Source organism: Labrus bergylta, chromosome 21, assembly GCF_963930695.1.
Source record: "Labrus bergylta chromosome 21, fLabBer1.1, whole genome shotgun sequence".
Lineage (NCBI taxonomy): Eukaryota > Metazoa > Chordata > Actinopteri > Labriformes > Labridae > Labrus > Labrus bergylta.
This window is the reverse complement of record NC_089215.1, coordinates 9,829,766-9,854,155: the sequence shown is the minus strand read 5'-3', so window position 1 is coordinate 9,854,155 and position 24,390 is coordinate 9,829,766. Positions and strand designations below refer to the sequence as shown.

The 24,390-nt window shown below is 41.5% G+C and overlaps 1 protein-coding gene across 1 annotated transcript; it reads right to left on the bottom strand.

Moving 5' to 3' along the window:
• Positions 1-2,490: 2,490 nt before the first annotated feature.
• On the bottom strand, positions 2,491-13,801 carry med1 (mediator complex subunit 1). The gene is made up of 16 exons (XM_020652110.3): positions 13,619-13,801; positions 11,778-11,884; positions 10,796-10,874; positions 10,453-10,507; positions 10,068-10,200; positions 9,816-9,844; positions 9,624-9,695; positions 9,274-9,348; positions 8,761-8,924; positions 8,523-8,634; positions 8,195-8,319; positions 7,963-8,090; positions 7,526-7,727; positions 7,347-7,442; positions 7,078-7,183; positions 2,491-6,996 (listed from the first exon to the last, which is right to left on the bottom strand). The coding sequence occupies exons 1-16, from the start codon at positions 13,794-13,796 to the stop codon at positions 3,162-3,164; spliced, it is 5,496 nt and encodes a 1,831-aa protein (XP_020507766.3). The 5' UTR covers positions 13,797-13,801; the 3' UTR covers positions 2,491-3,161.
• Between the last annotated feature and the right edge of the window lie 10,589 nt (positions 13,802-24,390).

Below are 24,390 nucleotides of genomic sequence, written 5' to 3'. Positions count from 1 at the left end.
GTTGACAGGGAAAAGGAGGGGAGATGCTTGGCTGAGAGGACATGGCAGTTTCAGAGTTTCTTTTATTTTCCTGGAATTTGACAAATTGGTTGGAAAGCGTTGCGAAAATTAACTGACTGAATGAACTCACTGTGATGAAGATGTTGGTGGTATCTGAATGTGTACTTGTGGGGAGAAAGAAGCCTATAACCCTAAAAATCAAAACATTTTAAAAACTGAAGGTTCCTTAATGGCTAAAGGCTGGATATACAGTATTCAAATCAAACCATACTATATATATTGCAAACCATGTTTACTAGAGTTTACAGTGAAAGACATTGCATCAATGTTTTGGAGCACTTCTGTCTTGTGTATTTTTCCCCTCCTGAGGCCCTTTAAGCTCAAATCATTCCACTCCTGTAGCTGAAGGAGGAGGGCAAATTAAAACGTGTGTGAATTATTGATTAAGTCTGAAATTTGGATCTTGGTGCAGGTTGCTGTGTTTTAGCTTGTTTCTTGGACTGTTTTAGGACTGGGTTGTCCCCAAGCAGAAAAAAAAAAAAGACACTGATGATGTGGTAGGTGTTGACTCGCACCTGATCCCCCAATGTTCAAAATATTTTAGAACCAGTAAGTTGAGCTTATTTAAAAAGCAAACAAACATCAAAATTGTTTGATAAGTGTGGTATTAAATGCAAGTTACATAAGCAGTTTAAAGGTCACGTATTATGCAAAATATACTTTACCATTTTTTTCTAGCAGTAACGTGTCATTAGTCTGTCTGCAAACCCCCCAATTATGAGATAAGGTGAGGTAAACACTAATCAGGGTTTTTAAAGCTGAGACCTTTAAGCGGCAGGCTAGAGCTCAATGGCAGGAACAAATTTGGTGTATTTACAAGGACAGAGTAAACAAAAACGGTAAGTGATGACATGCAAGAAACTTTAAGCACCAATGTTGTGTCACATTTAGCTGAATATGATACTTTTCAGCATAAATTAAATTGATACATACACAAAACAATGGGGTAGATGACCTTGCTAAGTGGCTCTTCAGTGGCTAGTCTATGGGACCCTGCTTGCAATGCGATTCCAAAAAACTATTAAACAGCAGCCCTAAGGAAGCTTCTGCCTATTAAAGTTTACATAGCTGACGACATACCAAAGCAGTTTGAGCTGACTGTCATGTTATTTCAGAGCAGCTCGCTCCATGATGAAAAATTGTTTTAATATACAGAGACTCTATTTATTAATGTGAGCTTGGCAGTTTAGTAGAGCTTCTGGGGAAAAAAAAACCCAGACCAGTCAGCAGAGATGGAGAAAAGGGAGGTGATCGGTCAGAAGATCAGTTGACTGGGGACCTTGGGGTCTTGGATGGTGTCACATGCAACAAAAAAGGTGACAAAGGTTACTTCTTTTGTTTTGTCCTAACAGGAATAACTTCTATTGATTTACAATTTGCTGCTTGCTGGCATTTTTTTTCTCTACACTAAGGGGGTCTATGTACTAAAAACAAAAAGTCGTCACCCTCTCAGGAAGCAGAAAATATCTATGTGCTCCAACGAATTCTGTGTATTTTGTAATACTTATCCACCAAATTTGCTTACTTAAGGGATTAGATAAGACTGAAAAGTGTATCTGCAAAATGTTACCAAAATACAAAAGGAATGGAAAAAAATACTCTCTAAATTTCATACATTTAAATTACAAATGCAACTGTATTTAAAAAAATTGCATGCCAATAATACACAATATCGCCATTAGGGTTGTCTAAAAAAGATCATACTTTTAAATGATCTTCTAGACTTCCACTTAACATAAACAATTTTGATGCTTTTTAATCAAATTGAATCCAGCCACCAGGGTGATACTTCTTTTAGTTGTTTGACAACATGCATACAGACTGACCTGCCTCTAATAGCTGTGATTGTGCTTTAAGTTTGAAGTCACCTTTTATAAACATGTTGTATTTAAGTCCTTGTGTCAGAGAAATTCTCTGTTTTATGCATGTGATATTTTTATCCTTTTGTTTTATTTTATTGATGCCAACTGTCCTTGTGACCTTTGTTTGAGATGTTTCTTTCAAGTGTCTTTGGCTTTTTCAACTCCCCTAGTTGCGTCCTGATTTTACATTTTTACTTCTGAAATACCTGTGAAAGCTTTGACATTTCATTTAACTTCTAACCATCATGCCTGGAAGCGAGCAGCTCAGTGTAAAATATAACAAACCAGTTGCTGTCAGTAATTGAACAGCTTAAACCACTGCTGCCACCTAGTGTAGGTTTCCAGACTAGCTGTTAACTCTTCCTCAAAGATAAATGAACTGCACTGTTATCTGTTTTTGACATATTAACTGATTCATTCAGACTCAGTTTGGAAGTGAAATTAAGTCATATTAAACGTGTCTTGTTTACAGGTTATTACTTTTACTCTAGATTATCATGGGGAAAACAATCTAAATGAGCCTCTGCTACTGTTGCTACATAAACAAGCAAAAACAGAAATGCAACAATGAGATTTTTCAAGAAGTGAAATGTTTATTCCAAGCTTCCAAAACTTTAACAGTTAAAAAATTACCAGCTCTCACTTTACCTCCATTTTCATCATTCCCCTCATCAGCATTGCAGTCTTTTTTACAAGTCAAAGCGACAGTTAAAAATGTATCAAAATCTAAAAAGAAAATACCCCTTCATTAAGAAAAAACAAGGCAACCTTACATTGTACCCTTCCTGCTTTACCATACTCCATTATCATAACAGATGATATACATATTTTTGACAACATAAAGTTATGGTATTTTCACATCAGCAGCAGCTTATGTCTGAAAGGTAAAAGTAAAATGAAATTCACTGATAATAAAGTCTAACGTGATGGGAGGGACAATACATTTATTTTTTTCCTTAACATGTACTTCAACAAGAGTTGAAGATGCTTGAAATTTGGGGTTATATACATGATACTGTAGCAACCACCGTCAAATAAAACTGGCATCCCAATCATGTATATCATTAAACAATAACGTATCCAGTCAGTAAAATGTACTTGAAATACATAAAAACGATGACCAAAATGCCAAATTTTTCTTATCTAGTTAAATAAATACACTTTTCTTTTGTATGTTAAAAGGCATGTTAAAATAGTTGGGGTAAAAGAAAAGAGTAAACAAAGTTTTTTTTAATGAAATTAAAGGTTGCCAGTTAGTGCAGAGTCCATGAGGTCATCATCTTCATTTCTCATGTACATTGGACTAGGCCTGGATGGACGCTCTGAGCCCAGCATGGACAAAGATGAATCTGAAGCAGATATGGGCGACCGAGACCAGCTGTCTGCTTTTATCTGATGCGAGGACTGCCCTATGGACATAGAGGACTTCTTCTTCTCTTTGTCCCTGTCCCGTTCCCGGTCTCTGTCCCTCTCCCGCTCCCTTTCTTTTGCCTTCTTCTTCTCCTTCTTGTGTTTCTTGTGCTTCTCGCCAGAGCTGAGTGGAATGGAGCTCATGTAGTCCTGGGGGGGAAGTGGGCGAATGGCCTGGTCATCATCTGAACTTGGGCTGTTCTGGTGGGACTTCTCGGCCACAGAGCTGCTGCCGGACTCACTCTCGCTGTCGTGGTTAAGTGGGGTGTATCCTGGAGAGCGGCTGTGGCTCGGGGAGGAGCGGTCATGTTTGGGAGTAGAGCCGCTAAAGAGGGGGGATGCTTTGAGGCTAGAAATCTGGGGCCGCATAGAGTCCCCAGATCCTTCCCCTCCTTTCTGAAGGGTCACTTTGGCCTTTATGCTTGGTGAGCCACCATCGGGTTTGCTAATGATAATTTTGGCCAGGCCAGTCGCACTCACCCCTCCTGTTTTAGAGTCCATCATCTTTTTATCCCCGCTGTTGCCCCCTGACACAGAAACTTTGGCCTTTGTCTCTTTATCAGACTTCTCCCGCTTATACTCCCCACTTTGAGAAGATGAGGCATGCTTGGACTGGCCCATGTTTGATGGTCCACTGCTCGGAACATTTCCAGGTCCAACACCACCAGGAGCAGATCCTGAACCAGATCCACCTACTGGTGGCCCTCCCTCACACCCATCCTCCCCGACCCCTCCCCCACCAACACTCTTCAGTTTGTCTATAACTGCTGTGAGAGAGGGTTTCTTGTTGCGGCTGGGAGACTTCCCTTTAGCGTTGGGGTTATTCGCATTATTCTGACTTCCACCACCTCCGCCCCCACTCCCTCCACCACTGCCTCCACTTCCTCCTCCTGGCCCTCCACCACCACCTCCACCCCCGTACTGAGACTGGGAGCCTCCTGAGAAGTTCATGGAACCAGAGGACGAGGAGGAGCTGGAGGATGATGAGGAAGATGTGGAACCAGAGGAGGAGCTCCCACCCATTGGCTTCTGGGAGCTCATACCTCCACCAGATGAAGACTTTGACCCTCCAGAGCTGCCACCTCCAGAGCCCATTGGGGATTTAGCCTTTGAGGAAGGAGGGGTTCCTGGGACCTGTGACTGCTGCATTTTCATAGGGGAGGACAATTTATCTCCAGAGCTACCAGAACGGGAGTGCGAAGGGGATATGTTGGGCTTTATGTTTGGATTCATTAGAGACCCAGGAGGCTTGCCCCCTTGTGGCTTCATTTTATTACTTCCAATTCCACCTCCACTAACTCCAGGGCCCGACAGTCCATGTTTTGTGATAGGAGATGATCCTGGTTTCCCAACCCCCATTCCCTGGGACGAGCCTTTAGACTGAGAAGGTCCACCTCCTATTCCTGCACTACCTGGCTTGGAGCTGCCACCTTGTGTTGTTGAACCTTCCTTGGACTTAATCTTCCCAGAGGAAGATGAGTGAGAGTGATGGCTTTTGCTGCTACTGGTCCCCCCTGCTCCTCCTGTGCTGCTTGAGGCTGAGCTGCTTGATGTGTACCCACTATGGGATGATGTTTTTCCCCCAGTTATGGTCCCCTTTGCAATCTGAATAGTGATTTTTGGAATGGGAGGTGTGGCACCACCAGGAGGAGTTTGTGACCGTCCTGAACTACCCGGAGACTTGGAGCCACCTCCACTTATGCTTCCACCAGAGCCTGAGCCACCACTAGGGGGTGTATATGATCTCCCCCCTGAGCTATGAGAGGGAGATTTCCCATCAGGGTCCAGCTTTTTGCGTTTAGGAGGCTTTTCTTTGGACTTTCCCTCACTGGATGGAGTTCTGCTACGTTTGACCTGTTTGCCCTCTGTGGAACTACTTCCCACCCCCATCCCAGAACTGCTCCCTCCGCTTCCACCATTCTCATCCTTTGGCCGCACGAGTCCCTGTTGCTGTTTATTCTTGGGTTCTGTGCTTTTAAAGTCACCAAGACCCATAATGAGTGGGCTCTGAGAACCTCCACCATGTGCATCTCCTAAATCAGGAGCTTGCCCAAGAAGTGGTTTACCACCACCACTGTTTCCTCCAAAGACTATCCCCATATCAAAAGGGTCCTTCAGTGAGGGCTCTGGGGTGCTCTGTCCATGTGGAGTTGGGTTCTGCGGTGTTCCTGATGGGGTATTCTGCTGGCTACTTCCCCCAAAACTCTTGACCAGGTCCATGTCTCCATCTGCACTTGGGGAGCTGTCATCAAAGTAGTTCTGGGAGAAGCCCTGGCCTGAGGTCAGAAGGTCAGGGTTGAAATCAGCAGCATCAGGAAAGAAGTTAGTCGAAGAAGAATCACTGGTAGGAGTGGCAGCAGTTGCGGCTGCCTCAGCAATCAGGTCAGCAGGATCAGGGAAAGGATTCTCATTGCTGTTGGTATTAAAAATGTCTGCAGAGTCGAACACTGCACTGCCCTGCCCTGAGCTGGAAGAGTCACGGATTGGAGTACCTAATGGGCCTCCATCATCCCCTCCACTGCCCATGGGGTGCTGCCCATGGCTGCCTTTCCCAGTCTGCTCTGGCAAATCTGACAATATTTCTGTGATATCAGGTCCGATGCTGTCAGAGCTAGAGAGACGGACCATACGGGGTGGTACGGTATTCTGTGAATGCTGTTGCTGGGACTGGACATGAGACTGTGAATAAGGCATGCCAGGGCCAGAGGGTGGTGTTCCACATTGGCTAGGCGCTGGAGTGATACTATGGGGAGTATCTAGTCCATCACCGGCCAGGTTAACATCAAAGATAGAATTCTGAGATGCGTCCACATCCATAGAGAGGAGCTCACGATGGAAGTCGTCCTCATGTGTAACTTGATGGTGCTGGTGGTGTAGTGGCATTGAAGATGCCTGTTTACCCAAACCAGCACCTCCACCAGTACCTGCAGCAGTACCTGGCAACACGCCACCTTTTTCAGTCCCCCTTAGACGCTTTTTCTTTAATTTTGTTGTACCTGTAGGGCAGGTACCTCCAGCGCTCATACTTTCTGTCCTTGGGGAGCCAGATGAAGAATTCTGCCTCTCCAACGGACTTGAACTATACAGTGCTGCAAAATCTTGTGTAGGGTTATCTTTCAACAAGTTCATTAGCATGGGATGATTTTTGGTATTGCTGGCAGGGGAGGATGTTGGGGGTGGCGTCTGGTGGGGTGGTGGTGCATTCTGGGAGCTGGGACTGGAACCCGCACCAGTTATCTGTAACAGACTTGTCAGAATTGGATTCTGGGTCACTTTGTTGTAGTCATCTGTGTTGCCTTGACCAGCCTGTTGTTGCTGCAACTGTTGCTGGCTAACTACCCCTCCTTGGGTTGGACACTCTCCTCCTTGGCTTTGCCTTTCAGGTCTGGATATTCCAAATATGGAAGGAATTGAACCCGCAAAATTGGGTCCCCCAGGGGGTCCTCCTCCAGTGGGTGTGTTGCCCCCAGTAAGCCCAGGCAGTCCCATAGGGTTGGCTCCTTCGCCTGTAGCCATGTTGTAGGTTGGACTACCAGAGGGTGGCAGATTATTCTTCACCATAATTTCCACTGTTTGAGCAATTAGTGAGAGGGCCGGAGTGTCTGCCTGGATGGTCTCTGCTTTCCTTCGAATGGCCCGCATGGTCACTGGGATGGACATGCATCTAGGAGGTTTAGAAAACATTTACTTAGTAAAAGTACTGTGCACATCAAGTCATGAATTCAGGAAGAATAAACAATCTCACCTCTGGACCACTTTGGTTATGAATTCATCAGTGCAGATCAGAGCATCTGAAAGTCCTTTATACAGTTTGCAGGATACCTGTCTTGAGTCAATCACCTCCATTACCACTACAGGAAGGAGGCCAGATTGGACAGAAAACTCATTAGCAAAAGAAAGATATTGCAACTGATACCACAGTTAATATATTAATTAATCACAATTGCTCGAGAATATTTTTTGTTACTACCTATATATGGTGATTTAGTAAGATATTATAAATGTAGTGCTTACCACAGACTAATGACTCATTAACTGGATGCTGGAAAGAGACGCTGAAACTTGAATCTGTCAAAGGACATACTTCAAACTGCAGAAGACCTGCACTGTCTAAAACAGAAAATATATTACACTAAAAATATGCATGGTAAACAGAGTATCTGTGTTTAAACAGTTAATAAGAACCCAGATACCTTCTTTGATGGAAGTTCGTTTCACACAGCTGCCAATCAAGTTGTTATAAGCTGCTTGGTGCCTAATGATATCCAACAGGGTCGGCACTTGTGCTGGGTGACGGAAGGGGATCTTGGACACCAGTGTTCCTTGAAGTGAATGACCGTCTTGGACTGGGGCATCACCATTCAGAAAGTAGCAGTGCTGCTGATCAGGCAACACCTGTGGAAATAAAGACAGATAGAATTAATGACTTTTGTAGTTGCTCACAACAAGCCAAAAGTAGCGCAGGTTTTTTTTTTTGTTAAGTAGGTGACCAAATATGTACAACATTGCTGTAACCACAGGACAATAATTAACCCTTTGGCACAAGTCGAATCTACTAACAAATTCAATACAAGTACTCAATGAAAGTCAACTTTGATGTTTTGAGTTTAGGTATTTCATGTCTTCTCACAGAATAGAAATGCATATTTTGTGGAAGCAGTGGTGTGGAGCTGCCCTCCTCCAGAAGCTGTCGCTGGCTCTGAACAATTAACTGGTAGAGAGGTGAGAGGCTGGGGGAGCTTTCAAACACTGGGATGGCTGTGAAAAAATGGAAAGAAATTTAAGTATAAATCATCAATTAACACAAGAATCCTCCTCCAAGTACTTGACATCAGCATATAGTGTTTATGAGATTGACTCACATGTAGCATTGCCCATCCTTTGAATAAAGGACAGTGAGAAAGGCATGGGCCGGTTCATCTTTAGGAAAAAACAAGCTGGCAGGTCCACACAGTTGGAGTTGGTAACATTAGAAAAGGAAGGTGTCCTGAAATACAGACAAGAAAAAAATCAGCTGCCTCAACTCTCAGACTAGGCAATCATACGACAGTTGTTTATATCAAATAGACTGCCAAGCATATTTTGATAAATCTCAATTATCTTTTGCATGCTTGTAATGTAAACATGATAAAAGAAAACCCCCGCAGGATTTGACAAGGTACCTGAAAAAGCAAGTTACAAATCTCTTACCCCTTGTTGTCCAATGGGTGGGATCCAGTGATGAGTGGAGCGATGGGGAGCTTATACACCGCAGAAGTTCCCTCAATTGTCACCGAAACACTCACACCCAAAGATCGTGGAACTACAAATATTATCCAAGTGTCCACACAGAGAGACAAGAGTAAGAAGTCAGACCTCTATAGTCAAATACTTTGACAAATTATCAATTCACTTTGAATGAATTCACACACTTTCTCTATGCACTTACTATTGTTATCTGTTAAGTTGAGCTGTGTGTCCATTCCCTCCTCAAAAATGTCATAGGGGGAAACGTAACACTGAAGAGTTACAAGATGGCCACCACTCCTTGCTGTTAGCAAGCCCACACTGCCATGAAGGATTGTCTCCACTGAGTTAGCACTAGTTGCTAGCCTAAAAATCACAAATTCAAGAATAATTGAGTCAAAAAGATACATTCTCAAATAAGACTAAAAATTAATAATTAATACTACAGTTCAAGCACACATTCTGCTTTAGTATTTTAAAACCAGATATTGTGGGGTTGTTTCCCATACACCTAATAAAAACTGCAAATCAGACAATGACATGACCCCCAAGTTGCTTTCACTGTTCTTTTCACATTATGGCCTTATGACAAGCCAGAAACAAATTGATTCTTAAAGCTCTTACAATCCAACCCCACAAGCTCAAAACATGAAAAGAAAGGCCTCCCACTTTTTGCCAAGCCCTTACAGCACAAAAACAGTGCACAGGAGCTTACCTAAACATGTGCATCATCTTGGTCAGGTCAAGCTCCAAAGACTGCAGCGCAATGTACATCTTGGTTTTTAGCTTACTGGAACACATAAAATCAATGACATTATATGAAAATACTTTCCAAATAAACAAAACAAGGACATACATCTGGGGCACCAGTGTTTAATAAAATGTATAATCTGGAAAAGACTGGTGCTCTACATGAAATATACTTTGATGATGCCTCAAAGAACTTTATACCAAGAACAAATAGGGAAATTGGCTTCAACATGCAACATCCATCTATAATTTGCGTGGGAAAAGTCATTTTATCTGACTTAAAACCAGCCTTCCTTTTGGCTTATTCGTACTTACTTGTCTCCAGGGAGCTTGTAAAGTTCTACCAGTCCTTTGAGATGCTTGGAAAACTCTTCAAAGTTCTTCTCCCTGATGTGAAGCATGAGAGAGGTGGATTAGACAGCTTTCAGGATAAAACCATATTTCTCACAAGTATCTACATTATGGACACTATGGGAGCCTTCAGTGGAATATTTGGTTTTTACTCACCTTAGATGCTGAATCAGCTCAGGACAACTCTGTCGCCAATAACACAGGAAAACAAACAAACATTACAATACACTAATGGGGCATTATCTCCTTCAAAGGCCAAGAATAGAATCACATAAAGGAATGAAAGGTAAATAGCTTCACTCAACTCAAAGGATAAATTGTGGTACACAAGCATAGAAATCCCAATACACAATGATCAACCTGACTCTTATTTGGCTGAAGTTATTTAAGCAATAAGAACAAACTTACCGTGGGGTTTTCTCCTTGATGAGCCACCTTTACGTCCACTAGCTGCCCAATGGTGTCCAGCTGCACCTCCACATAAAACATGTCTGATGTGATGTAACACTCTGTCCCTGAGGTACTGAGGTGTGAGCCCAGCCTACTCAGACAATTACAGAAAGAAAATGAGGGTGAAGAGGATATAAATTTTATATTAATGAGTTACTGCTAGTCTACAATGAACAAGGAAGACAAGATCCCCATTTTATTCTAAACAGAAAAAAAGTAATCTTATCAACAATCCTTCAACCTTATATCCTCCACGAGTCTCTACTTCCTGTCTTAAAGGGATACCTCCTAAATCAAAGTTGGTTTACATCAAGAAAACATGGACAAAAGGAGGGCAACTCACATGTTTTGCCGGGCGATGGATTCTAGACGATCTGTCATCGAGGGCAAGGATGAGACTGAAAAAAGGCAGACAGAGAACCCATGTTAAAATCATATTAAAATACTGTTATATAAATGTTTCCCAATGCTTCTACTGTGCACTTAAACCGACAAGGTTGACGTTATAGGACATCACATTATTATTTTGCCCCGTTCGGAATGTCAGTAACATTTGCACTTTTCATTAACATAAACTAGAATATTCAACAGTTAATTTCAGTCCACATGATGGAAAGGAAACACTGTAATGAAAAATGCTGCCCTTCTGTCCCTTGTGTTCCTGTCCTTCGTGTTAACTGTCTCACCTTTCAGCGCTCTCTGCAGGGTCTCCAAGCAGGTGAGCAATAGCTGGTGACCTGCTGCGTTCATAACACCACGTTTCTCCTGAGACACAGCGTGAAGAAAAACAACAATAAGAAAATCATGGAAAGAGATAAAAGTGCTTCGTCCACACGAATTGACTTTCCAGGTTTGTTTTTAAACTTGCTTAGCCAGCACAATAGTTTAGACATTTAAAGGTCACTACTCTACCCTCTGGGATGTTATTAAAGTAAAACTGTGGAACTAAGTCATTAATTACAAGAAATGTATTAAAATCTAATTATTAAATGTTCTCTATTGTTGTTCTCTATCTATTGTTTGGATTGTCAAATACTAAAGGCTGGCACTCATTATGAGTATTGAATGTTTCTATGTGTTTTTTCAAGGTTGCTTGTTTAAAATGTTATCACTTAACTAAACAGGTACAAAACTAACTCATTATCTTCACTGCAGAGTAAGGTCCATCATAAATAGATCCTTAATCTGACAAAACTTTGACATGTGGGACAAGCACTCTGTAATTTGAGTTTAGAAGAATGCTCAGCAAATATCATTATTGATAGTAGTAGTATTATACCTCACACATTGTTCAGGTGAGAATGTGTGGAATTTGTTGAGGAAATTACTAAGACTTGAATAACTACAGATATTCCAATTCTTTAATCAATGATTGTTTCAACTGTTGCTTAGCTTTTACTTGTAAAGAAGGAATAGAAAAAGAAAGCATCTTTTTGGTAACTTGTTCTTGCAAACCTATGACCACATTATTCTCACACTATCTGCCCTTGCAGAATTTCGACTTGTCAGTTCATTTCTAAACAGAGTACGCAGTAAAACATAGTCACCAGGCCCACTTCTGCTCATGCTGAACCTAAAGGCAACCTTTTATATTGAAGGCTGTCACTGGTTTAAATAGATACTTAAATAATTTTGACTCTTAGGCAGTTAAAGATATGTTTCTCTTACCATGGCCTGACGCACAACCTTGGAGGTCTCCTGCCATGGCCGTGAAGCATTGTGTTTTGCATGAAGCCTCTCCAGCAAAGTAGCCATGCGACTCTGCTTCTCGGCCTCTATAAAACAACGTATGAGTTCAGCATAAAAACAAGCATGAAGTTAGGTCCCTAATTGTTAAGGATATTCACAGCCTGACAACTGATTCCATGTCCTCACTGTACTTTTCAGAACTTGGATGGATTATCAGCATGGCTCAGAGCTTTTGTACAGTATAGCGTCATAAAAACTATGAATTAATATATTGGACTGTCATATGTTTCAAACATCTTCAAAATATCTGAAAATCCAAAAAAGGCTTAAACCACAACACCGCAATATAACAACATGCATTCTTCAACCACAGGACCCCCCCCCCCCCCCCACTATTTGGTTTTATTTCACCAGGGAAAAACTTGTTGGCATTAAAAATCTATTTTTCAAGAGTTACCTAGCTAAGACAGGTGGCAGCACAATTAACAGAGTTTCTGACAAACAAAGAGCAGCCTAACATAAACATATCATAATGATACATAACAATAAAAAAAACAAAAAAAATAACAAATTAAAACAGCAAATATTTGTGAACATAAACCATAAACATGAATATATATCAGGCGGAACATCTACAGCCAGATTCGTCTACCTCCAAGTCATTTAACATCCTCTTAAAATCATCCAATGAGACCAGCTCGTTAAGTTTCAGGTCTTTATGTAATTTGTTTCCAAGTAAAGGGAGTGGCAAACTTAAACGCCCCTTTCAACCAGTTCACCAGACAGAAAGAAAAGGTCCTGGGAAGGAAGATTATAAATGCCTGACACGCCAGTGTTTAAGTTTGCATGTGGCCAAAACAAATTACAAGGTAAACACGAATGCACTCTCATAACTCTTTTGTATAAAGATTTTTTTTTTCCTTGTTTGTTTTACTTGTCAGCTGCAGACGAGTAGATGTTTTACTGGGTCAACTTCAAACTACATCCTCTGAATGGATCAATGAGTGGAATCAACACCTCTAAACTAAATGACAACATACATTACACTATGAAAGGACTCGTGTATAGCTGTATCTGTGTATTGAATTTTACAAGTTTAACCCACAAGGTTATTCCAGAAATAAATCAATTTTTTGTAAATATTTGCCTTGAAAGATGTTCTGCTCTCAGGTGCAGATGTGTGTATCTCACGGTTACAATAAAAGGAAACCAAGAGCCAGAAATATCCATTGTATTCTAACTATTCTGCATTAATGTCAGCGTTATTCACAATATATCATAACAGATTTTGGACGGATTTCTGTCTTAATTTACTAAAACTAATGCACCAGTTTTCATACAGATTGATTTAATTTCACCGTTTTTTAAGTGAATTAGTGGGTGGGCATCAATATAACTGATACAAAACATTGCGAAGTTAATCAATCAAGTCATGTGACATGCTGGGAAAAAATATAAAATCAGCCTCACCTGCGTTTTTTTTTTCTCTGTTTGGTGAAACAAACATGTCAATGAAGCACCACACAACGTTTTGTTATCATTATCTGTCATAATCATTTGCCTCAGTCCCACAGCTTTTGCCTCCTATTTGGTAAGTGGCCCGACTTTCACTTCTGTTCAAAACGAGGCGAAGTTGTACAATGCCGAAAATGAGCTTTGAGTAGATTTGTGCAGCCCCTGAAATTAGTTTTGACTGTTTCTTAAAAGTTAGCGAAATGCTAGCGGTTAGCCGTTGTTAGCTTCAGCCGTCTTGTCCGAGAAGCCTCTCCATTACACCTTTTAAAAAAATAAGCAAATAAATTAAATACCGGGATTCCTACCTGTAATCTCCTCGGGTTTTAGTCTATCTCCATGTGACTGAGTCCCTCCTGGTTGAACAGAGAGAGTAAGTTCTCTCGCAGGGCTACCGCTCTGCATAGAAACACCAGGCCCCGCCGCCATTGTAACCCGGTTTTGCTGTTTCGGTTTCGCCGCTTCGACTTTCTCTGCTTCCCCCATCTGGGCTTCCGTACTCATTGTTCCACACCACCAAACCAAACCGGTGCAAGAAAATGCTTTTATTTTGGAAATTTGTTTTTTTTTTGTATTTCTGACGTGTTTTTTTTTTTTTTTTTTTTCTTAATGTAGTGAATAATCTATTCTGTAGTTATAACGTTTTAAAACTGAAAACAATTTAGCAGGACAGTGTTTTTAAAAGAAACAAGTGAAGACAGGTTTGATTTGGCACTTACTGATATTCGTAAAAAAAAAAAAAAAAAAAAAAATACAATACATTTTTTTATTAGCATGACATAATCAAAATCCAGTGTATTAATTGCGTTAAACCAATTGAAACCCATTCATTCTCTAGCTTGAAATAAGAGACAATATCTGATCGAGACTCCAGATGGCGTACAATCGCCGCGAGTAAATGATTCATGATTTGCCAAGAGCAGTTTACAGCCAAAATCCAAAGGAAGGTTGAAATATTCAAGTTAATCGACTTCAGAAACAGAATAATCTTCGGTCTTGACATGATGATTGTTCCTACTTTTCTATTTTTACTTTCCACACCCTGGTTTATAATTACTCTTTACAAAACAATAGACAACGAATCAGTATATAAAGACATTATAAGCAGCCATGCGCCTGCACAGCCAAACACACACACACACACACCTGAGCCTTTTGTACAGCTGAGCCTGTGGCAATGAGGGCTCTCTGGGGAGGATTTTCCCACCAACCATTATGACCTGCCTGAGAAAGGGGGCAGGAGTGTGTGTGCATGAATACATGTGCATTTGTGCATATCTGCAGAGATAGCTATATTTCAGACCCTGGTATATAAAATCACATACAACTACACAACAAATAGGTATAGACAGCAGCGAAGATGGCGAGGGACCAGATTGGCATCATCTTAGACAGTAGACAGACCCACAGATAGACATGAGAAAAGAGGGGAGGTGCTGCTATGTAATTGATGTGCCCACCAGGAGCTTTAGCTGGCTGCCTGGCATTGAAGAGGAGATGGGCACCGCTGCCAAGACAGCAGTCAGAGAAAGGGAAAAGGGAGGCACGGGCCTTGGGGAGCACAGTAGCGGGGCTGAAACCATGCCCATCAATCAGAGGCTAGTTCACCTTGCCATGCCAAGCGGGACCCCCCTCTGTGCCGAGGGAAGGGGTGGCACAGGGAGCGAGGCTGGCACAGTTGCTAAACCTTTCCTAATCCTCCTGGTGGGTGTATATGTGCCACGTCCGAATGGCAGGAGGGTGGATGGAGCCAGACGCTGGGGAAAGAAAAGAAAGTTCAGCTCCCGTTCTGAGAGAGTGGTGTCACTGCCTGGTGTTAACATCGCTATGCAGCCTGTAAATGTTAGGTTTATTTCAACTAAGTATTGAAACATAGCACAGATTCTTATTTACTAGAAAGACTATCTGCTCATTCTGTGACCCGTACATTCTTAGTAGTCTTTTTGGAAAAACTTGAACAGAATATCGCTGATTCGTCCAGCACATTTTGGGCCAAATTAAATATTTGTTTCTAAGAATATTTTTGAGCCATAATCAATTATAACAAACATTGCATTTTAGTTAATCATTCAATTTGGCACAAAATATACACTATTCCCTAGATGAAAAGGGAAAGTGAATGTAACAGATTGGAAAAAAAGAGGTTAAATTACAGATGTTACTGTAATAACACAATACGGTCATACTGGAAAAACAAGTGGACTAATACTCTTTATATTCTTATTGCAGTTGCCTGGACCAAATCCCTTTCCATGATTTATCAATCATTACCAACATCTTGTCGGCAATGCCATGAAGCGCCCGAAGCTATTTCTATAACGTCCATCTTTCCTTAAGTTATCAATATCATTTATTTCAAAAGAAACATATTGATACATTGTATATTGATTCATACATTAAGTAAAAAAATAATTCCATATGAATAAGCATATTAGGCTAGTTAATGTTGCACAATTTGGTTTAACAGAGGCACATTTCTGTCATATTTTGAAATAATGTATTCAAGTCTGTTAAAATGAAATAAACTTCTCTACATATTTACATTTTTATGTTAACCTGGTTAGTCATATACTTGTATGTACGATAGGAACATGCATACTCGCACATATAAACCCTATACACAATCATAGATAAATACAGTACACGCTTGAGTATATAAGAAAGATGTGTGATCGTACTCGTCTTTATCCCAATCTTTATTGTCTCTGTCTACACATAAGCCAAATGTTCATTCTTTTCCGTGTTGAAAGAAAATAAAAGACAATCATTCAAATCAATAAAACAGCCTGCTGTCAATGCTTCGGTCTTCTCCAGTTTGGAGTTGAATCTCAACTCGGTAAACTTTCGCTTGAGTCAGCGATGGCAGACATTTCTTTCTCTTTTATCACGTCGCATTCTTGTGATATTATTTATCAGTCTCATCTTCAACCCCTTAAATGTTTTTTTTTAAATGTAAAATTATAGTTCGTTTTTCAACACCGAAGGAAGACGTTTGTGTACTATCTATAGAAGACTGTCAGTCCACAGGTTTTCATTCCAGACTCATCTAAAGCGGCAGATGAGAAATTATAGAAATTTATCAGCGATATCAATTCACTTGGTGCCCTCTTTCTTATTCAGACTAAAAACATACAAGGAATATTACAAAGAGTTAAACTCCTGTGTTATATAACAGTACATATACAGTACATTTTAAAACGCATGACCAAGAAATCTATTCTTTCGAATTCCTTTTCCTTTCTTCTATTATCAAAATATCATTGAGTTGACAATTAAATGTCCATAAACACATGTATTTGATTTCCTCTGCATGGTTTCAGTTCTAACACGAGATTGAGGTGTGCGAAAAGCTTGGCAACCTTATTGAGGGCTTTGAAGTTGACTACCCTCCCCTTTTTCACCATCTCTCTAGGTGAACTTGCATTTTACCTGCTGTGAAAAAAACCGAGCCTATTTGATGCATACATGCCTCCTTGGCAATCCACGGGTGCTAGACGAATTAAACAGGCAATACAAATAACAGATTTGCTATATGGTTTGTGCGGTTGGTTTACAAGCAGTTTTATTAAGCCGTGGCTCGTATAAATGAGCCAAACAAAAGGAATAGACTGAGCCTTTTTTTTTTTTTTTTTTGCTTTTCACCTCTCATACAAGTTTGAGATCAGTGAGCCTGCAGGCTGGAAGCGGTCCAGAAAAACAGTGAAGCATTATCAGGACACAGTTTCTGCTTCTTTGGCAGCCGAGTGCCTTGAAGTGCAAGGGCAGCTGGGAAGACTAGCTGGGAGGGTGGTGGAGGGAGGAAGACCGAGAGAGAGAGAAAGGAGGGGTCGGCCCTATAGGACCATTTGTGATGAGGCTCATTTGCACAACGGCACTTAATTGGCTACAACAATTAATTAATGTGTTGGAAAGTTGGCACAAAAAGTTCATTTAAGAGGGTTTTAATAAGCAATTAGGGGGAAGTAACCAGTGAGGTAGAAGCAAGCACAGGAAAAAAAGATAGAGGAAACTGAAAGTGTAAACTCCAGCTCTTTGGGAATAATGTGCCATATCTGAAAAGCAGGATGTGGTTTGCTATTATGGGTTGTTACTCTGCATCCCATTGTGAGCACTGATGACATTAAAATACATTATTTTTACCCCGCTCTTTAACAACCCCAACTGTTCATGGCACCCACTTTCCAAAAATGCCATGCCCCCACCCACCCACACACACACCCACCCACCGCCCTTCATTCTCCCTCCCACTGTCTGCCTCCCTCTCTTCTTCCTTACTCTGTGTATGAAATATCGCATGACTAATGAGTGGAGCAGGTTGAAATCCTGGGGAAGATGTCCTTGGAAGACGAATGCATTTTCAGCAGAATAATTAACTTAATTAACAAATTCACATGCATATTCATCAGCCTATTAATGTCTCCTCTGCGCGGCTTGATGAGCAGTGGGGTAATAACCATCTCATTTGCATAGCGTGTTCACACGACGCCCCGTTTTTTTTAAAAGACAGAATAAGGGAAGGGAGAGAGCGCGGGAGGGAGACGGAAGGGAGAGGAGACAACAAATGGAAAGACGAGGGTGAGGCACAGCGGGGTTATGCGCAAAGGTGAGGAAGTGACGTCGGGGCCGGTTGGAGATAGGGTAACAGTTTATCTGACGGATGGGTGACATGAGCCCCAACAGATTGACTCCATCTCTCGCTCTCTCTCTTTCTCTTCCTCATCCCTCCAGTCAACCTTGTAAACCATCTTCCCCCCCCCCGTCCTGCTGTTCCATCACAATTTGCTTGCATCCATGCCATGATGTTCTCGTTCTTTCCCTCTTTATTAATGACCGTTTTAGAGTTTTATCCAAGTCAGAGTCGCCATGAGATGTTTGTGTTGGTAAATTGTTCCTATATGATTCAATGGGAAACACATGATCATATGAATGTGCCCTCTCCGTTTGTCTGTCTGTCTCTTTCTCCCTCTTTCTACTCTCTCTCAGGGGGAATCTTCTTGGCATTGCTCCACTCCTTTCTTCTCCACTGCCAGCCTGCTGCTGCTGCTGCTGCTGCTGCTGCCGCTGCTGCCGCCGCCGCCACCGTCGTCGTCTCTGCTCTGTTACTGGTGTCTGCACACAACCTGGTGCTCCTAGCAACGCCACCTCTCGCACATGCACTCCACATGGCTGTCCGAAGCTATGAGTGTGTGTACAGTATACCAAACGCACACACCTCATGTTTACTTTATAGGTCTATTGCCAATCTCATATTTGTGTCTGTACCAAAATAAATCCTCGGGTCCACACTTGTAAGCTGAATGTTTATTCAGCTACTTTGAAAGAAAATTAAAGAAAACAAAATACATTTTCTAAATCAATAACCCTGCATGCTGTCAATACTTCTGTCTGCTCCAGTTTGGAGAAGTTGTCATTGCGAAACACTTTTCAGCCCAATATATTTTACGGTTTTCAAGACCATTATTACCTCTTTGAACACAAAACATCGTTCAACTTGTCAGAATATCTCTATGATTCAAAAATAACTATTTCATTAAGCATTTTCTAAAATGTCTTACTATTCTAGCTATTAAGGAGAGGCTTATTACTCAGTTTTCCCTGTTTTCCATACAGCCTTTGTTTTGTCATCCTCTCGCAAAATGTCATGAAATGATTCTATGTACAGTTTATTTGTCTTCCATCTTGATAATCTTGTTATGTAGTTATTTAGCCTTACTCTCAGATAAGTCATAGTATCCAAGAGCACCAGAGGAAGTCATTCCTGTACATCAATTACCACGTCTGCATGCTGTCATTCAAAAGTAATGAAACATAGCTGGTCTCTCATATTAACAGACTGAATTAATTTGTAATATTTATCAGTAACATAACAGCTGTAACATGTTCCCACATTTAACAAAGTCACAGTATTCAAGTTTTGAGGTATTTAGTCTCGAAGTGTGTCGTCCTGCTGGACACCTGGTGACTAAAGATTTTCTACAACTCGGTAATGTTCTCAATCGACAGTTGGACAATCCTTAGGATTTTGGCTAGCCAAGCTTCAGTATCTCCTCTTCAGCTGTTGCAATTCAAGTCTGTTTGAGTTTTACATCCCCTACTTTTTCCTTGTTAGAGCAAAACATGCTTGGTCCGGTGTGTTCTTTAAGTTATCATTATACAAAATAGATCTTTTACCATGATTTGTTTGTGTGTGTGAGATGTGCAGGGGCGTGTCAAGACCTTTTGTACAAGGGTGGCCCAACTGGAACACTGACTTGTGCAGGTGTGCCCTGAATTTTGTGTGCACATACCTACAGTACATGAATGAATAAGCTTAATTTTTCAAGGACTATGTCCAAAATCACAATTTATAGTATTTAAAAAAATTGCAAATTAACATCTGCACACTAAACTCTAAGATGCTGCTTGCAACACAGCCAAAATAGTAGATTTCAATCTAAGGTCCACCTCTGGCAAGGCAAGTAGCCAAACATTGTAAAGTATTAGGAGGTAGCACCTGGGGTGGCCAATAAGATGCCCATATGGGGGCCCCATGCCACCCCTGGCCCTCCATCTGGACATACCCCTGGTGATGTGTATGAGTATCATACTCTGTAGATTAATGCAAAGCTCTTGGTTGGACAAGGAAGTTCCAATCTCAAGTATTTAACATGTATGATACAATGGAATGAGGGCCTTTTCTTCCATGAACTGGAAATCTAAAAGTACATGATGGGTTTGGTCCAAATTACTTTCACATGCCCAAGAGTTTGCACTTAAGGGTGCATACCTTTTGTGTTTACCAAGGTAAGATTGTGCATTGACTCTCCAGAAGAGGGTTAAGATGTCTTGCCTTGATGCCAACCTTCCTCAGTGGCTTTCACACTTTCACACTATTTTCCTTGTTTATTTTGTGCATCATTTCCCCCATAATGTCCTCTTCCACTGCTGCTGCATCATCCTTCTTTTCTAGGAGATCTGAATGTATCTTAACTTTTGACTTGGGTTTCTTAGGTCGGCTTTGGCCAAGCTTGTTGTCTAAATGAGGGCTGCTGTGTAGTGAGAGGAAGAGCTAGGAAAGGCGATTGAGATACAGAGCATTAGCCGGTGTCAGGAGGAAATTAAAGGCCAGATCGCTTTCTTAATCAGAGCACAAGCACAGCGTTAAGAAGGAATTAGGTCGACAGCTGCTGTGTGGCTGCTTACCTTGCTTCCGCTCTCTTCCCTTCCTCACACTCGCATGTTGTCCACACACTCCGTCTTTTTGTTTCAGTCCTTCACTTTTTTTTCACTAGTTAGTGTCTTTGTCATGTCAACCCCCCCCTAGATATTATATTTTTTTTCACTGTCTTGTTACTCTGTTTTTCTTCCCCTCTTAGCCCATGTCCAATCTTGTCCCTAAAAATATTGAAAGAAGAGAAGTGATGGATGATGGATTAAGCAGGTTTTTGGTTCTGTTCCAGGAGGCTCAGTAGTCCCCCTGTGGCTGATGGATGAGCTGTCATTTTTGAGCTCTTCCACGTACACCTGAGATGAATGGACAAACAGCAGTGGTCCTTTCGCTCTCTATCCATCTTTCTCTGTTTAGAAACATTTTGCTGTCCACACTTGTCCGCTACCCACACACGAGGCACTGAGCAGACACTGGTTTTTCAAGACAAATACCGTTATTTTTAGACCAAAGCTGCCAGTAGCCAATATTTTTGGTCTTTTACTGCATTTGTAACTTGACCATTTGATGCCAGAACCTGGCAATGTGTTATGCATTTCCTAAGATCTGTGTTGTAGCTAGAATGATCAAAAAAAGATCTGTTTTGTTGCTGGAATGAATAAAATATCTCTTAAATAATTGCCAGAATGAGAAACCAGCAAGTTGTAGTCCAGTCACACTTCTTCAATAATAAAAGAGAAATTATACACATACAGTCTACAAAAGTTGACTTATTTACAAAAGTCATTATGAAGTTTTGAAGATGCAGAAACCAACTTTTTTTTGTACTGCAGGTGAGGGTAATATCGGATGAAAGACCAACACATGCTCCGTGCAAAATGAATATGCCAGTCATCAACATCTCTATTTGAACATCACTTTAGCATTTTTTTTCTACTCCTTAATTATATCCCACACATCTCTCTCAAACTAGGGAAATGGAAGACACATGTAGTGTATACATTTGAAGTTGTTGCTTTTAATCAGTTCAATCAACTGGAATGACCCTGAGCCTGAGTCTCTGCGTCTTTTTTTTCTTTTCGGCCACAACTTTTTAGTCAACCAAATGGTAGGCCTCACTGTCCTGACATGGCTCTTGGTATTTAAACATGGCAGATATGCTCTGAAAAATCAAAACAAATGTCTGCATTTGGTTTATTTCACTCTATTTGAGATGAAACTATCCAAAGATTGGGTTAATTGAAGGTGAAGTGTAAGTGGTTCAAAATGAACGACAATTAAAAATGTACACCTTTGAATGATATTGCTGCTTAGTGTATAATATTCTTGACAGAAAACTATGTGATCTGGTCCCCTAACTTGTTTTCGTAGTCATAAAGTTAAAAATGCAAAAGTTGCTGTGTGCGAATGAGATTGTGTATGTTTTGGATTCGGGGGGGAAAGAAAACATGGAAATACTTGATTTTGCATCTGGTTTAAAATAAATTGCTGGTTATAGAGCACTTATCAGCATTTAGCTAAGGGATTCTAGAAAGAGTTTACACACTTGGCCCAGACAGGTAAACAACAACGCCACACTTTGCCCTTGCAAAAAGTCGGTTCGATACATTGTCCATATAACCTACCTCTTAGTGGCACACAAGGGTGAAACTACTCTGTGTCCTCTCCAAGGGGGAAGCTTTAAAAAACATTTAATTAGGCTTTTGGCAAGGCCTCACATTTAGCCTGGAGGTGTTGGAGGAGCTTTTACAGACTTCATCCCTTTCAGAGCCGAGCAGATTAAACATTCATGGGAGCAATCAGCCGACCCCTCTGCGCTTCTCTCCTGCTGTACAACTTCATCTGCAGTTAGCATGTAGCGTCACATTCGTGTAGGTTTATGTTGTTGAATGGCGCACTTATACAGCATGCACACTGTTTCTTATTCTCACCTCTTTCTAATTGGTGTAGTGAACTTTTTACACGTTGAATAGTTTAATTAAATAATATTTAACTATGCATAATTGTAAAAAGTGTGGCATTGTATTTGTGTTTGTATTTTAAAATCTGTATTTCTGGTGGTGCCCATAACTGTCCTAGAGTGGTGTCGTATGGGAAGGATGGAGCAGGAAGGCGGAGGAGGTTTTTTGAGGGGGGAGAAGGGTGGGTAGGGGGGGCAACAGATGGTACGCCACGCTGCGAGGGACGTCGGCTGCCACGGGTGGGGGGGAGGTGGGAGTGGGGGCAGATAAATGGGTGTGGGAGGGGGGTACTTTTTCCCCAAAGTGCCAGCAGGGATGACGAGGAGGGGGAACTGGCTGTGCGAGTGTGTGCTATCGCGTGTTTGTACGAGGGTGCCGCCGTCTCAATGTGTGTGCCTGCATGTGTGAAGTGAAGGAAGAGCCATATTCAGGCTTGAGTTTCTCATCAAGTGAGGTGAAATCTCTTTGCCCCCCCCCCCCCACCACCATGTTATGTGCCCACTCAGTGTCCGTCTGTGGACTTTCAGAATTCAAGAACTGAATCATGGCTCCCCATGACAAGACTAGGGGGGGAAAAAAAAGATGCTAAAATTACTCGTAACCCAGTTGTTTAGCTAGCCTGCCCCCCCTCCCTCTCTTCTTCAACACCTATGCATGCACAGACGGCACACATGCTCACACACATGCACATAAGCGCATGCACCAAGCCCCAATTACACTGGCTGCTTGTAAACACACCAGCTTCGGCGGTATATATGGTGCTGCTATCGAACAGATGTTGTGGAATTTAAGATGCAAAAGCCCCCCCCCCTCCTCAATCACCCCCTTATCCAACACACACGTATATAAATACACACACACATATGTAGACACACAAACCCTCACTGTCTCCCTCCCCCCCAGCTGGCCCTGCCATGAACATGCCATGTGGCGCTCCATTCCCCCTGGCACTTCGACTCTGGCTGTGCCAACTCTGCCGCGTCTGGCCGCCGCCAACTGGAAAGACCAAGAAAACAGCCGACTCAAAGTGGACTGTTTCTTTGTGTGTCTGGAAGAGTGTGTATATGTGTACCTGAAGAAGCACAACACTGCAAACTTGTTCTGTCAGCCATTGTAGCTGTTATTTATGTAGACCTGAGGAAAGAAGAATCAGAGTGTTTTTATTTTGTTGGTGTAAAATATGGTTAAAATGTCTTGTATGGTTAGGTGGAGGACAGGAGTGTGTGTGTGTGTGTGTGTGTGTGTGTGTGAGTATCTAAATGTGTAAGTTTCTTTGCCTCTATGTATGTCTGTGCAGGTGTACAGTGTACGCAGTTATGCACAGCATGTCACACTGTCAGTCCTGCACATGCTGTTGCGAATTCACCTGGGAATGGCGGTGGAATTTGTGTTTCCATGGAGATGTCCAAGCTCATCTGTAATAGAATTTCAACTTGAGAGAGATTAATTCAGGGGAAAGTGCTGATTTATTCATCCTGGTGGATACTGATGCACTTCCTCATTCGCTCTGATGTTAGACTGTGACGGCCGCCCATTCGCTGACTGGTTTTCATTTTTCAAACTGTGTCACTGTTAGAACATAGATGCTGCTGTGCTTTTCTGTCTCTGTCAAGTTAAAGGACAAGCATAAATTTCTTACAGTCGACGTATCCCATGAGAAGAACCACTAATAAATTGAACAAGTCCTGCCTACAAGCCTGATGTAGTTTCGTCTTCAGTGCCATAACTCCATTGTTCTCCAAAAGCCATTAAAAACACATCAATGAGCCTCAAAATTACGCTGCATGACATTTTCCTTCATTTCAACAAAATTGGGTGCTGTAGTTCATTTCTGAGTCAATCCAACATTCACTATCCTGATGCCGCTACATTAAGCCCTCTGAATTAAACCACAAAGAATGTAATGTATCTACTCCTGCTGAAAGAAAAGCATTCTGTTTCAACACCCATTACAGCAGGACAACAAGTTAAT